This window comes from Myripristis murdjan, chromosome 3 (genome assembly GCF_902150065.1).
Source record: "Myripristis murdjan chromosome 3, fMyrMur1.1, whole genome shotgun sequence".
Classification (NCBI taxonomy): domain Eukaryota; kingdom Metazoa; phylum Chordata; class Actinopteri; order Holocentriformes; family Holocentridae; genus Myripristis; species Myripristis murdjan.
The window spans coordinates 28,591,308-28,605,675 of NC_043982.1; the positions used below are offsets into that span (position 1 = coordinate 28,591,308).

The 14,368-nt window shown below is 39.2% G+C and overlaps 1 protein-coding gene across 1 annotated transcript in view; it reads right to left on the reverse strand.

The window, feature by feature from the left end:
* Positions 1-4,214: 4,214 nt before the first annotated feature.
* Positions 4,215-14,368, reverse strand: part of myom2b (myomesin 2b) — a 37,916-nt gene continuing 27,762 nt past the window's right edge. Inside the window, exons 29-38 of the mRNA XM_030045122.1 lie at positions 13,586-13,624; positions 12,323-12,428; positions 9,833-9,899; positions 9,097-9,193; positions 8,792-8,828; positions 6,586-6,608; positions 6,270-6,325; positions 5,708-5,797; positions 4,699-4,824; positions 4,215-4,431 (exon numbers count right to left, since the gene is read on the reverse strand). Coding sequence (XP_029900982.1) covers positions 4,225-4,431; positions 4,699-4,824; positions 5,708-5,797; positions 6,270-6,325; positions 6,586-6,608; positions 8,792-8,828; positions 9,097-9,193; positions 9,833-9,899; positions 12,323-12,428; positions 13,586-13,624 — 848 coding nt within the window. The 3' untranslated portion in view covers positions 4,215-4,224. The remainder of the gene's footprint in view (positions 4,432-4,698; positions 4,825-5,707; positions 5,798-6,269; positions 6,326-6,585; positions 6,609-8,791; positions 8,829-9,096; positions 9,194-9,832; positions 9,900-12,322; positions 12,429-13,585; positions 13,625-14,368) is intronic.

Here is a 14,368-nt window from a genome sequence, read left to right on the forward strand (position 1 = left end):
TCTGTTATCCTTTTTTCTCCACCTCCTTTTCTATCCTCCCTCCTCTCTTGTCCTCCCTTCCTTCCCCTCTCCGCCTCTCTTGTTTAGATTGAAATCAGCAGTAATCAATATCATCATCAGAGTAATTGTCAGTATTTATCCTCACAATGCGAACTGCAAATTAAATATGTGTGTGTGTGCGCGTGTGTGTGTTTGTGTGCACATGTATATGTATATGTGTGTAATAGAAGTATTATAAACATGGATGTGTGTCACTACACACCCACAGAGTATCTCTGCTCGTAGTTTATCTCATTGTTTGAACAGTGCTACTTTAATTAGGACAGGCTTGGCTAAGTGTGTGTGTGTGTGTGTGTGTGTGTGTGTGTGTGTGTGTGTGTGTGTGTGAGTGAGTGAGTGAGAGAGAGAGAGAGAGAGAGAGAGAGAGAGAGAGTCCAAGCGTGTGCACAAAAGGAATTGCGTGAGTGTGCCTGTGCATGTTACTATACTGCCCCCATGTGGTAGATCACAGAAGAGCAAGTACTACAGTGTGTCTCTCCATCTCTCTCTCTCTCTCTCTCACTCTCACACACACACACACACACACACACACACACACACACACACATGCGCATACACACACACACACACACACACACACACACACACACACACACTCCAATGACATGCTGTTATATTTGGAAACACAATTTCATGCTATCAGTACTGGCTAGCTATTCCATTTAGATAGCAGCCCTATGTGTGTGTCTATGTATGTGTGTGTGTGTGTGTGTGTGTGTGCGTGTGTGGTGTGTGTGTGCGGATATGCTCGTATCGCCACGCGTGTGTGTGTCTGCATGTGTTTGCGTGGTGTCTGCGGTGTGTGTGTGCGCCTGTATCTAGTTGTGCGTCTGCGAGTGCCACAGTGTGTGTCTGTGTGTTTCAGAGAGACGAGTCCCTTCAGAGTTTACAGAAATTAAAAGTTGGTTGTCATGGTGACGTTGGGATTCTGAGTAATTATGTTGATTAAAAATGTGAAAATTAATTAAAAAGCCAGGAAAATGATCTCACAGCAGATGAACAGCGAAAACATCAAAATGATTCAGATCTGAGTCTCTCTTTCAGTCCCCGTCGCTCTAACGTGCATCTGTCTCGTCCTCTTCCTGTTGTCTGTTCTTCTGCCGGTGCACTTCACAGGTCATTTACTGCAATACTAAATTATCGGCATTCATCTCATTCTCTCTCTCTCACTCTCTCTCTCTCTCTCTCTCCCACACACACACACACACACACACACACACACACACACACACACACACTCAAAACATACTTCGTGTCTCAATCTCTTCCTCCCATTGTCTTTGGGTCACATAGAGTTTTTAGTGGCATGATAAAACTTGCCTTACACTGCAAAAACAGACAACCTGAGCAACACCAATATACATGCACGCACACACACACACACACACACATACACACACACACACACAGTACTTTTCTCTTTGTTTCTCTTCCACTTGTTTCTCTTTGTCTCTCCATTCGATCCTGCCCTCCCTCTCCTGGTTCAGTTCATTCTAACATAAGGCTTGTCTCACACACAGGACAGGCATACATCAGCACCAACAATGGTCACTCACACACTAACAGCTCACATCATTCTCTTTTAATCTCTCTCTCTCTCTCTCTCCCTTTCTCTTTTTCAGTCTTTCCATTACTCAAACTCTTGCACTGTCTCAGTCCTTCTCTTGTTCTCTTGTCGTTCTCTCCGTGACAGAAAGAATACACAGGCTCAGCAAAGTGAAATCTCTTCCTTTTATTAGCAACAGCAAACACAGAAACAATGAATTTACTCTCCACCCCTCCCTCTCTTTCTCTCTCTCCTCTCCATCTGCTCCTCTCTTCTCTCTCTCTCGGCTTTAATGAACCACAGATCTCATCAGCCATCGTTTCATCAGCTCTGCCATCACTACTTCCTGCGTTTGGGCACAAGCCTTTAAACCTGCTTACTGATCGCCTGTCTGTCTGTTTCTCCCATTGGCCGATAACCAGAGAGTGTGTACAGAATCAGCTTAAGTAGAATAGATTTTCCAAAAACGTTTTTGGCGTGAACAATCAGGGTCAGTAATAGACAATCAGGGTCAGTGATAGAGAGATAGAGTTTTCTGTTGTCCTTGCTTTGTGAGAAGTCTGCATTATTTTTGCTAAGAGGGTGAAAATTACAAATTAACATTAATCCTCATTTAAATGCAAACCGATGGATGCAGCAAAGACTTGGAGCTATAATATAATATAATAATATTAAGCCTATGTGGCACATTTGAGACAAAAACAAAACAAAAAAACAAAACAAAACAAAAAAAAACACAGTTTATCATCAGCATCCTCCAGAAACCTGGCATTTTCTGATATGGATGTTAATTTAGTCCGCTAAAACTTCTTAAGACGTTTTCTTCCAAAAGGAATAGTGGTTTTGTTATCGCAGCTTGGCATCTTTTGACTGCAGTCTCCATCACAAGAGGCTTGTAACCTCGTTTTCCCCTTTGTACTGAGTAGAAAAGCATAGACGCAGGTCCCTGATTGTTGTGGAAAAAGGGATGGAGCTACTAACACCTGCCCTCCCGTCTCTTATTGGCCACTTGAATTATCCACCCAAATTTCAATGGGAAAGTGCAACTCGCTAATCATCCCAATGATTTATACAAGTCTCTTCAACAGCATGATTGACTGCATTTCATATTTCGCCAACCACTTGTTTTTCACCTCAACACTTTCCCTGGGAAAATGTATTCTGCAGGGCGGATGAAAAAATTCTCTCTGGCCAGTAAAAAACAGAAGTCCAAGGAAACAGGGGAGTCACATGATGTTGAAGCGCCGTTTCCTCTCAGCTGATTTAGGAGGGTTTGGTCGTCCGACTGTTTCATGAGAGCAGCATCCCAGCGGTGTGACAGTTGCTGTGCTCCCTCATCCTGCTTTGCTGTTTTCTGGGCCTGTTTCCAGAGCTCGGTGCCCTCTTTGATCCAGAGATGCTACCTGTTGCTGTCAGATCCAATTACATCGGCCCCTCACTGTCCCTTACACGGCTCATTATCATTCTTTGAAAGGTTTCGAACGCTGTGAGTCACGTGACCAAACCCTCATTAAACAGCTGACCAGAAAAGTCACTTCAATACCGAGAGATTTCTGACGGAGACTGTGGAGCTCACAGGAGCCGAAACGTGACGAGATGAGATAACAAACATCACCAGTCTGTTTGGAAGAAAAAGTCTTACAAAGGTGTCTTATGATCTTGAGCCAAACTAGTGACAATAACATTAAAAACTCATAGACTGCACTGACAAACAAACAAACAAACAAACAAAAACTACAATCACCCAGGTTTTAGTTCCTGGAAAGATGACTTTTTGGAGATTTTCAGAGTTTCTGCAGGATATTGATGATAGCACAGCAAAGCCTCTGCATCAAAGTAATAAGTGTTGTGAGACAGTGGCTGTAGCTCTAAAACTGTTCTAAGCAAATCCTTTACGAGCTGTGATTGTCAACTTACTCTATATATGTTATGCTATGTATGTGCCATGTATTTTATTGCAAGTCATAAATATATATATGTATATATATATATATATATATATATATATATATATATATATATATATATATATATATATATATATATATATATATATATATATTTTTTTTTTTTTTTTTTGTGTGTGTTTGTTTTATGTAGTTTATGTAGTTTTCTTATATTCTATACACAGTCCTGAAAAACAAGATCCTATGCTTTCAGAATATCTGTCCGGATTCATTAAAATTCCAGTTTCAGTTTCATTTTTATTTCCATTTTATTCCAGTTTCAGTTCATTTCAATTAATTTCAGTTTGATTTCCTCAAGTTCAATACAATCATTCTAAGTTATAAACTTCGTATATAGTATGTTTTATTTATGTATTTTGTATTTTTTTTTGTATTTTTACATAATGTTCTAGATTTTCACTTCTTGATTTATTTATTTTTTTATCAGTTTTTTTTTTTTCCCTTTTTTTTTTAAATGTTTTTTTTTCTTTTATTTTGTGATGGCTGCTCTGACTGTTCCGTTTACTTCAAGTCAATTAAATTCAATTTAGTACAATTGCTTAATGTAATATAGTCAAGATTTATGGTGCCAATAATTATAATAATATGATGCCTCTAGTTTAACTCATAATTGGACTATATGCACTGATGTGAGTCTTCTTTCTGTCCTGCCTACTTCCTCCTGGTGGGAGTGGGGCTCTTCACCCCCCTCCCTGGAGCTGGACTCTTAGGAGGGGCGGGGCTAGGAGAGGAAGGGGCGGGGCTAGGAGCAGTCTTAGGCTGAGGCATCTCAATGGGGAGTTTGGGAGGGATGATGGTTTTAGGGGTCAGAGTTGGTTTTGCCTCAGGAATTTTCTCTCCATGGCGATATACACTGACCTGAGGAGAGAGAGAGAGAGAGAGAGAGGGAGAGAGAGAGAGAGAGAGGGAGAGAGAGATAATAGGTAAACACAGTACAGCCATAAATCACAGAGCCAGAGATCAGCTCTGTCAGAAATCTGAGCCTCAGACAAGTCTAATAATAAAATATGTGACTGTTAAGGCACCAATGAAAAGACAAGATCTGTGCCACAGATGGTCAGAAAAATCATATTTCTTGTGCCTGACTAAATCCAACTGTTTGTAGTACACATCAGTGACACTCACCACGATGTCCACAGACTCCCCTCCGTACTTGTTCTGGACGATCATGGTATATCTGCCAGAATCATCCATGGAAACGCCTTTGATCGTCAAGCTGGCAAACTTTCCTTGGTCCAGGGATATCGCGTGCTGAAATGGAGTATTAAATGTTGAGAATGTGAGAAAGGCAGTACAGACAGCTTAGCATGCTTTTAGCACCCAAAAGGCTTTGCACTGAAAGTTTTAATATAAATATTGATATATTTTTTTGACTCACAGCAACAGCATGAGCCATTTTTAAAGCTTTTCTCAGTCTTACGCCAGCACTGCTAGATAAAACAGACAGGTTTCGTTGCACCAAGGACTGATGGTCTATTCTATTCTATTCTATTCTATTCTACCTATATCTAATCTACTGAGTACTATTAGCTAAAATGGTGGATTCTCTAGATCTACTCACATTTCTACATGTTTTGTTTTTCTTTCACCATTTTCAAAAGCTTTTCAGTCAGTGTGTCGGGTTCCAGCTCCATATGATACTTTGAGATACACATTTCTCCTATTTCTTAAGCATCTATTTTTCTTTTTGTGCACTGCTTTTACTTTTTTATACCTGCTACTTTCTTCATATACTATCTCAGAAAGCAACATTCATTTTTCAAATCCCCTAAATGTCTTGTATTACTACTTATTTATAATGCAACAAGTAAAATTATTAGTATATGCCAGGGGCGACTGTAGGATCAAGCCTTTAGGGAGGCTCGGGATGCATACAGTGAAAGTGTTCAACCCCTGCTAAATCACTCATTTCATTGGATAATACTTAATGCATTAATATTTTTGTGTATACAGTATTTTAATTTACCACATTACCTTTAAGGAATTACTAGTAAGTAGCATGAGTTTTACGATATGCTGTATTCCACTCACTTTGGCAAACCTCAGTTTGGTCAGGAACACAGCCTCACCATTAGAAGCAACCTAATTAGCTGACTAAGCCTAATTAACCTAATTAGCTGACTGAAGAATTTACCTGATCATCAGCTTCGACGTCTGCTCCGTTCTTCAACCATGACACCTGAGGCCTGGGGTCTCCACACACCGTGCACGTCAGACTCAGGGTCTGCAGCGGCAAACAACAAACACACCGCGGACGTAAAGATTCATTCACTGTATCCATGTGTTAATAATAAATTCTAACGATTTAACCGCATCAGTCTGTGAGAGAAAACTGAATTAATCTATCCGTCTCTGGCCTGAATTTTAAAAACATAACCTGGTGTTTGTTGTTCTTCCAGAATTTTATGAATTGCAACTTGAAAAAAAAAAAACTTTAAACCTTAAAGAAAATAATAATGATAACAACGACACTACTACTACTACTACTACTACTACTACTACTAATAATAATAATGATAATGATGATAATTGGCTTAAAGTGCTGAATCAAATCGTTGACTCAAATCTCAAATTGTGGTTTACAAAACTGAATTGAATTGAAAAAAAAAAAAAAAAGTAAACAGAACCAAAACGCTGTTACTCCAAGGATTTACATACAAAATATACAAATGCACACACACACACTTAGATGGTACCTTCTTTTCCATAATGGTGACAACATCAGGCAATCCTCCAACCACCTTACCGCGGTCTGAAACAAACATATTATTTATTTTATTTTATTCATCATCATTATAGCTTATTATACTGATGACGGTGGTTTTACATTCAGATGGTACATAAACCTAACCCTAATCCACCATCCTATGTTACAGGGAAAAAATAGTGAGCCAAACTCAGAGTCAGAAATTACAGTAATGGGGAAACAGCAGCCTAGGAAAACAAAAGGCAGAGGGTGAAACAGAGGTAGAGTATAGATGTATATCGAGCTATATGGTGTGATGTACTCACTCTTCTCGGCGTACGCCTCAGCCCTGAAACACAGAAAAACAAGTTAGAGATCTCTCACTCTTTCTTTCAAAGCAAACATACACCAGCAGCAGCATACATGTTACATTTTATATTATAACCTTGATGTTTAAATGTGAAATTCAACAACAGTCTCTTGAACTATTCAACTGAGAAAACAGAGAAAACATCAAATTAATGCAAATCAAAAGCAACCTCCTGCATCCTATGAAAGATGTGTGACATATTTTTCTTCCGGCTGTCCCACAGGTGACGTTGACTGTGATTTTTCTAGAAGCTGCGATGCCAAGATGCTGCAGGATGTATTTGTTGGTCTTGGCTTCAAATTATTTATATTTATGAGGAATTTCTGGGTTTAGAATGATGATGTAATTTAACAGAGCCAAGTTTGCTTATGGCAGTCTGTTTCCTCTACCTGGCTGCGCTCACTGAGTTTGTACATCATTTCTGTTTGGGTTTTGGGTCAGTAACAGTGGTCAGATAGTCTGCCACAATGTACTGTGGGTTTAGGGCCAAAACCACCTTCTAGTTTACTTTGGGATTTTGCTGAATTTTTCCACTGGGACATATAGTATCGCTTTGTACCGAATGGGAGGACGATAGGCCAGCCTCAAGACCAGATGGCTGGCACGTTGATGCACAATCACAAGAGCAAAAGGCAAACTCTTGTTTCCATGTGTTTGTAGAATTTGGAGATGAAATGACTCTCTTTGAATGGAAATTAGAGGTGGGAACTGGGCAGGTTCTGCTCCAAATGCAGTTTGGAGTTTCATTTGATTCTGCTAAATGGATGTACAAAATTCACTGTCTGGAGATTCACTTTGGCCCTATTAACCAAAGGGCCCCCAAGGATCTCAGCTACCTGGCTGCTTCTGACTTTCACATCAAGTTGAGTTGAAATGGCTACATACACTCCTCCAAGAGTTTGACTCATACATGGAGAATGATATTTTTGGAAGCTTTGTTGTCCAATCATAGAATTAAAATACAACTCCACTTCACTTATAATTTTACACTTTACTAATTACAAAATAAATGCATTAAAAAGCCAATGTTTGGATGGAGTTAAAGGCAATTCATACCTCTGTGTTGAAGTGCCAGTGTAGCTACACTAATAACGTCCTATAGTGGTGTGAATATTTATGGTTCTGCATAAGAGAAACTATACACACACTGAGCCGATCGCCGAAACACTGAAGAGCAGTGTCAAGATTTTATTAATACCACACTAATGAAGCACAGCTAAGCACAGAGGCAATATTTTTCTACATTTTCTACCATAGAGAGTTCACTCTTGAACAGACTGGCAGAGTGATACTGGGATATTTCTCACTTTGAATTTAGTGACATCTTGCTGTCATGGATAATTTGGGGATGGATTGGCAATATGAGAACAGATAAAACCTTCTCAGCTGCAGCTGGTTGAAGAGAAATGGCAACCAATATCATCTTGTCTTGACAAAGCAGTCTAGTGGACCAGTCAGAGACCTGGTGGTCTGGTGTCGCCCAATGTGAAGTGTGAAGTACAGAAGTACACAGGAGCCACAGAAACCATGGTGTAGCTACAGCGGCATTTTGACACAGAGGTATAAACTGGCCTTTACATACAGTATTGGTCTGTAATGCAGCTTCTTTTTCATCTTTGGTTGTCTGTTTTAAAGCATGGGACTTTTATTGCAAGATTTTCCAGAAGATTTCTATGATAATTATTCATGGACTAATGGGACTAAATGAAATTTCCTCACAGAGGCACAGTATATTTAAATTTTATTCATGAAAGTAGAAAGTTTTAAATTTAAATGTGGAGATTAAATCCAATATCAATTTTCAATGATTAAATGAAAAATAAAGTATGTCAAATTATGAGTTCAGGACACATTTACAGCAAACCGTGTGCTGTAAGTCTGTCTAAACCAGGATAAAGACTGGTTTCCAGGACGTACACCTAAACAGTATGTAGCTTGGGGAATATTCAAGTAAGATAAATCAATATAAAATGTCATATGAGCACATTAATATACACTTAGAGTTGTTCATTTATGTCATAATTGACTGATCATCAGGGGTCAAAGTGCTAAATGCACAGCACTGTAGGTTTAAATATGATAAGTTTGAATGCAGCCATTTGTTGTTGAGAATTTACTGTGACTACAATATACGTTTGAGATGTCTGAGAATGCATTCTTACTTGAGTTTCTGGAACTCTGCGTAGGCTTTCTCATAAACTGTAGGAGACAAAATAAATAAATAAATAAAAACAGATTTTTACTTGCACTTTTCACAGTTAATTATCTACTTAATTTACCTTAACAATTTGCTTAAATGCACTCTTTGCAGGCTGAAGCTCCATGTAAAAAAAAAACTGAGTGCAGAGTTGATTCTCATAAATTTTTCATTAGTATTATCATAGTGAGGGAGAGAGAGAGAGAGAGAGAGAGAGAGAGAGATTGTGTGTGTGTGTGTGTGTGTGTGTGTGTGTGTGCATATACTAACCATCGCCGCTGAGTTCCAGTGTGCGCTTGTATGAGTTTTCAAGGTCAGTGATGATAATAGAGTACATTCCTTTGTCTCTCTCTGTAGGCTCAATCACCTGTCAATCAATCAACCAGTTAATCAATTATTCGGTCAATCCATCTGTTATTTATGGTCTATGAATAGTTTGTTCATTATAGTTGCAAAACTTCAATAAATTCAAAACAAACATTCGAGAAGTGAAGCAATGTATTCAGCCTGCTGTCTGTGTAAGTAGTCATTATAAAGTTACATGCAGTTTCACTTAAGAAATTTAAAGTTAATCATCATTCACATATCAAAGTGATTTTAAAATGTAAAATCCTACTTTGAAGGGATATCTTATTCCTCCTAGCCCACTTTAAGTTAAGTTGTTGACAGCCAACCCAGCTGAAGGTAATATTACTGATTTAGACGGTCTCAGAGTTGCCCATGTGGCGTTTCTCTGCAGGCAGAGATAGACCATGATGAATTTTTTTTTTTTTTTTTTTTTTTTTTTTTTTTGGCCAGGTCTGATGGGCAGCAATGCCTGAGGAATTACTTTATCATTGTTGGTTATTCGCATCTACTTTCCATGAAGCACTGGAATAGATTTTTGACCCAGTGGTTCAATTTATTGCCTGTTGCTGAGAGTGCTGCTCATTAATATTGCAATAAATGTTGCCCATGTATCTTCAATTTGGACTGGAGGCATGTAATGTACAGGGCAGGGTTGTACCTCCATCGTTGCCATAGCAGGGGTTCCTCCAATCACAATCTTGTCACTGTGGGAGAGCTTAGATTCACTGAGAGGAGAAAAGGGAGAGGAGAGGAGAGGTTAATGTCTGTGCGTGCTTGCGTGTGTGTGTGTGTGTGTGTGTGTGAGAGAGAGAGAGAGAGAGAGAGAGAGAGAGAGAAGCCTGTTTCAGAGGTAATGGAAAATCATGTTTACATGCCTGCCTAATGTTACGCCTAGGGATATCAATTTCTCTCTTTTTCTATCTGCCTCTCTCTCTCACACACTCACACAAAGGACAGGGAGAGGGTAAAATCTAATCTCCATAATTTCTCTTCTATGCATAATTGAATAATAGAAAACCTTCTACTACCCCTTGCCCTCTTTGTCTCCATCTTCCTCATTCTTTGCCTCTCCTTCCTCTTTCTTGCTTAAACTCTCTTTCTCGCTCTTTCTCTCTCTCTCTCTCTCTCTCTCTCTCTCTCACTCTATCTTTTTTAATTCTCTTGTGTCTGTCTTCTTTTTCAGCATCCTCTTCCTGTTCACTATTTCCCTCCCTCCATTTTGTTTTAATCTCAGGGGTAAAATGGAGCATGTGTAATTGCAAAAAAAAAAAAAAAAAAAAAAAAAAAAACAACCTTTACTTATAGAAAATGATGAGGATGTCGTTTTTGTTCTAAATTAGAGCAATTTTACTGTAATAACCAGCATAAAGAAAACACACATCAATAGAACTCATCACAGGCTTTATAATGTGGCTTTTTGCCAGTCCCAGCAGTTTTAGCACAAATACATTACACGTTCTATATGACAACAGAGAAGAGGAAGAATGTTTTTTTTAGTCAGTATGTTTACAGGAAAATGTCAGACTGGTACTGACACTACAATGTCTGCTCCTGCTAGGGATGTCACATGAATCAGTGCTGAGTTACCAAGTCAATACCAGAATTACAGATAATGGTGTTTTGGTAGCCTATCAGTCACAACCTAATACTTCACTGTAACCTGCAGTCATGCTTACATGACTCTAAAACCAAATAAATGCACAGAATCACACCATTGTGTTTTTTGTTACAGCAGGACATTTCTTAAAGTTACTGTACTTTGAAAATTAGCATTTTGTTGGGCTGCTTTTTTCTACTTGAAGGCTAGTCAGTGTTGCACTTGTAACTGTGCTCTTGTTCTAATGCAGCGTACTTGAAACACAAAGGTTCTGTTCATCTGTAAATGTTTATATGGAGTTTTTACATAAAGAACAGTGTGCGGAGTGGGATTTCTGCTTCTACCATGACCTCGAATCAGGTGTCAAGAAAAATGGATTTTCACTGGTACTAGTATCAACTGTGAAAATTGGTATTGTGATATCCTTAAAGGAATACTCAATTTTTTGGGCAAAATACCCATAAACCTGTTTACCCACACGGAGACAAGATGCTTGATAGCATTTTCACATCTGTGCGTCCAGCGGCTCTCCTCCTATGGGACGCATTTTATGTTAGCTTAGCATAATGATTTGAAGTCTATGGGAGTCATTAGCCTAGCTCCATCAAAAGTGAAAAAAATGAACCATGCAGCTACTCCTAAGATGATGCTGTCTTATTTACATAATGTATTATGTGTATTTGAGATAAATATCAAGTCAAGTCAAGTCAAGTATAATTTTTTTGTCCCAACTTGGGCAATTTGGTTGCAGACAAAAGACATAAAGGACAACACGTTTCACACACATACATTCAACAGATCACAGTCTCACTGAATATATAAAAACAGTGGTGCAACAAGAGGCCATCTCAGGTAAAAGTGTCAACCACATAAATCTCCGACAACAACAAAATAACATCTTCATCATCGTCATTATCAAATTCATCGTTATCGTCAACAACATCATCAAAATCATAATCATTATCATTACAATCACCACTAACATCATTGTTCCACCAGGTTCAGTTCCCTGATGGAGGTGGGGATGAACGAATGTCTGTACCTGTTAATTTTTCACCTGAGGGGCACATAAACACACACCGGATGGTAGCCAGACATACTCAGAGCTAAGAGGATGACTGCCGTCAGCACAGATACTCCTAGCTTTCCTTATTACTTGCCTTTTAAATAAACAGTTCAAGTCAACAAACTTAGTCCCCACAATCTTGCTAGCAACCTTCACAATTCCCTGTAGGGCATTTTTGTGTTTAACTCCAGGGTTGCCATACCAACAGACAATGGAGAAGGAAATAATGGATTCTATGAATGATCTATAGAACAAAGTCATCAAGGTCTTGTCAACTTGAAATGCAGCAAGTTGTCTTGGAATAAAAAAGCAAAACCAAATGAACCACTGATCGTACAGAGGTGAAAATGGTATCGAATGTCTTGTCTCAGCCTGGGTAATTCGGAAGAAGAGTATTTTACCCAAAATATTGTAGTATTCCTTTAACTCTTCTTCCTACTACTACTACTGCCACTGTACAACTACTAGTCATAATTATTCCTTACCCGTGAAGCCAGGTGATGTTCATCTCTGAGGTGTAATACTTCATGTGACATTGCAGCTGAATGCCTGTTGCTGTGCAGCTAATCACCAGGTCTGCTGCACTGGAGCCTGGCGGAGGTGAACCCAGATTTGAAATCATACTCAGATATACATTTTTCCGTATACTTCTGTTTATGATGCATCCTTTATGTGATGTCAGCATGGTGTACTCTTTTTTTTTTTCTTTTTTTTTTTTTTGCCCAGAATTAATCAAACCATTTGCAGCAGCCATCCAGTTTACCAGTTTGTTTTGTGCTGCCTTGATTCAGCTGAGCAACAAAGATGGCGCAAGTGAGTGATGGCCAGAATAGATTTTTATTCTTTTCTATGTATGCTATTGTAATACTGTGATAAAAGCCATAAAACCTGAAAGAGGGTTATATACAGACATAGTGGTGGACTTTGCTGACTGCACATTGGTAGAAGTGCATTCCACCTGCTCACATCGCCATGGTTTAACTGTAATGAACTCTCTCTCCACTGCAACTGCTGCTATAACAGCCGAGCTGTCAAGTGACTGCAGCTTAAAATAGGAGTAAAATGTTTCTCCAGACTGTCACTGTGGCACCACACTGGAATTTTAAAATGACTTCAGCACATGATGGCATGATGGCCAAATGCTTCCAGCATAACAACCTCTGCCACATGCTGATGTGTATGTGTGTAGTAGTAATGGTTGCAGTGGGATTTTACGGCAGAAATCCACAATAAGATGACAGATCTCGCATTCCCACTGTGGCGTGTGTGTGTCTACTTATACATGACAAAGGCAAGGATAATTCATTGAAGTTAAAACACTGTGCAGGAGAGGCAAGAAGCCAGAATTGGCCTATAAAATACTTACCCTATATAGATATCAGTAATAATACACTATGAAGGGAAGGGGTGGATAAAGATATAATATAAACACATCAAACACGATCTCCACGGCAAGGCGGAGAGATCAATAACAATCAGTTGTTACATAGGAGTGTGTGTGTGAGTGTGTGTGTGTGTGTGTGTGTGTGTGTGTGTGTGTGTGTGTGCGTGTGTATGTGTGTTTACAACCACTTGATCCTTTTAGTAAGAATATCTTTTAATACCATTAATTAATTAACATGGTAATAAAAAGTGTAGTGCATATCAGTCACAGAAAGTTTAATATCAGTTTTAATGTGCATATTTATGTGTATTTATGTGTGCACTTGCACTGTGTGTGTGTGTGTGTGTGTGTGTTAGGTGCGTACCTGCCAGGTGGTTGAACTTGTTTATCACATCGTCAAAGACTAGGAGAGAGGCAGAGAGATGCATGAGGGGTCAGCGCCAGAGCCAGAGGGAAGTGAAGTCACCATGTTGCCCTCTGGTGGCTGCATGCAGAGCTCAGGAACACAGGGTTCAAATCAAACATGACAGTGACTGTGTTTACATCCATTTAGCAACCTGGTTATGTGCCGTGCTCGTGTTATGGTTTTTATTTTGTTTCTGATGTTTCCAACCACCTTTAATACCCCCTGATTGAGAGTCACTGTTGCTGTGAATAAACCAATTAACCAAATATTCCTGTTCACCTGTGGTGCTCCAGCTGCAGATGAAACAGTCAGCCAGCAGCAAAATATGAAAAGCTGCGTCTGCCAGCTACCCCGTTCCTCTTTGATTGAATAAATAGTAAGTTAGTGCATATACAGGGGAGAGAAATGCTCTTGACAGCAACAGTAATGCTCTATAATTGGAAGCACCGCCATCAGAATCTACACATAACCCTGTGGGAGTCTGAGTTTCCACTTACAAATACCAAAAGTAAAAAAGAATAAGGCTGGCTTCACACAGTGCTCCTTCCACACAATTAGTTGCAGGTTACAATTAAAACTTTTATTTTTACTGGTTCACCAAACCCACTCCAGAAGTAATGCAAATCCTGGCTGTCCTACAGAACTCCCACATGCCCAAGTTGCACAGAATTAAAGTTGCATTTCAGTTGCACCATGGAAACTTTAAGAACAATACAAGAGATTTTGAATGTGTGGTCACTT